Source organism: Rhagoletis zephyria, unplaced genomic scaffold (genome assembly GCF_001687245.7).
Source record: "Rhagoletis zephyria isolate East Lansing unplaced genomic scaffold, Rhagoletis_zephyria_1.1 Rzeph_scaffold_34127, whole genome shotgun sequence".
In the NCBI taxonomy this organism is placed as follows: Eukaryota; Metazoa; Arthropoda; class Insecta; order Diptera; family Tephritidae; genus Rhagoletis; species Rhagoletis zephyria.
In genome coordinates, this window is record NW_016191182.1 from 1 (window position 1) to 1,763 (window position 1,763).

The following is a 1,763-nucleotide window of genomic DNA, read 5'->3' on the forward strand; positions in this document are numbered from 1 at the left end:
AAAAAAAAATCATCTTGTGAACGCTTGTTTGAGTCACTGTAAGATATGACATAAAAACGAATAAAATTAAGATTAAATAATTCTTGAAAATTTTCCCGCTACAAGTGTCAACCTGATAAAGATTGTTTAAAAGCAAAATCAAAATATTTTAGCAGCTTAATTATTCTCTTATACTTCCGCAGAATTAATTTTCTACTCGTTTTCTTAATCTATTCTTTTTTTCCAGTTCGCCCTTGCCGTAGTCATGTTGGCTCTTGCCGTTGTTGGTGTACACTCATCACTTCTCTCGGCGCAAATTTCACCTGGCGTATCGTATGTGACACCAGCACTGGGTTCTTTACTCGGCCCAGGTGCGTTGGGTCTCGGCCCAGGTGCGTTGGGTCTCGGCCCAGGTGCGTTGGGTCTCGGCCCTTGGGGTGCGCCTGCTGCCATTAATGTCTTGGGTGTTCCCGGTTTGTTGGGTGGTGTGCCCGGNAGCGTTGGGTCTCGGCCCAGGTGCGTTGGGTCTCGGCCCTTGGGGTGCGCCAGCTGCCATTAATGTCTTGGGTGTTCCCGGTTTGTTGGGTGGTGTGCCCGGTCTATTGGGTGGCATTCCCGGCATCTCGCTCAGCAAAGGCAACTTGGGCGCTGGCATTGCTGCACCTCTTGCTTCTCCTCTTGCCTTGGGTCTCGGTGCTGGTGTTTACGTGGCGAAGACACGCGGGGCTATCCATACCGCCCCATTGGCTGGACATATTAACTCAGCGACTTCACTGAATGTGGCTCCCGCTCCTGGCACGTGGTAAGCATCTCAGACGGCATTATCTCATCACCACACAAAGATTACAATGATTCTGCGCAATTCGACAACGCTGATGCCAAACGAAGGATGAAACTGTACTAATAATATAGTCTTGCTCCTTTTTATTTGCATTCCCATCTATGTAAACCCTTATCCTCTACCGCAACCCATACCTGTCCCGCTAAATGTATTGTTAATAGCATATCTATGATTTTTGTATTAAATAATATACTTTATTCAATGCATTGTACTATGTGTGTGTACTATATATATCTATGTATATATTTCATATTATTTACTAACTTACTTATCAGTTAAGACTATAATTGGCATCCTAAGGAGTCCATATTAAAATATAAAAAGACAAATCCACACCAACAACTTCAGCCATGGCATTTGCAACAACAACCATATTTATATGAACTATTGCTGACCACTCTAGTTTCGTACATACAACTTTGAGAACTTTCCACTGATTTGCCTATATCAGTGACTATCTTCACTGAACAAATTTCGGCGTCAGTTATCCCACCACCGCCTATTTACTTTTCTTTTCTTACACACAGTCATGTTGGTCCGAAAAGGATCAGAAAAATTAATAAGAAAACAAAATAATTTTTGATAACACTCTTTCTTGATTTCTTTCATGTCTATAAGTAATATAAAATTAATTTTATATAAACAAAACTTGAGATTATTGATTATTTTTTATATGAATAAATATTTTGCAAGATTTTTATAAAATCAAAATTAAATATATTTGTGTTTCCAATCTTAAAGATTTATATAAAAAGTTAGTGTTTGTTAGCTACTGGCCTAGCGCATATATGTATATACATATATCGAGTCCTGGTCGCCAAAAAAAAGCAAGCTACATTTTTTTTCAAAATTTTCTTCTTGGTCCAGAAATGCATCTAGATGCTCTAGGAAAAGTTTGAAAAAATGTCGCTTGCGTTTTTTTGACGATTAAGGCTCGATATAA

The 1,763-nt window shown here is 39.4% G+C and overlaps 1 protein-coding gene across 1 annotated transcript; it reads left to right on the top strand.

Annotated features, from left to right (window-relative positions):
• Positions 1-226: 226 nt before the first annotated feature.
• On the top strand, positions 227-1,455 carry LOC108354212 (adult cuticle protein 1-like; the record flags this gene model as incomplete). The annotated part of the gene is made up of 2 exons (XM_017605402.1): positions 227-350; positions 496-1,455. Coding segments are annotated over 2 exons (414 nt in total), but the record flags the coding sequence as incomplete, so codon positions are not given.
• Positions 1,456-1,763: the final 308 nt, after the last annotated feature.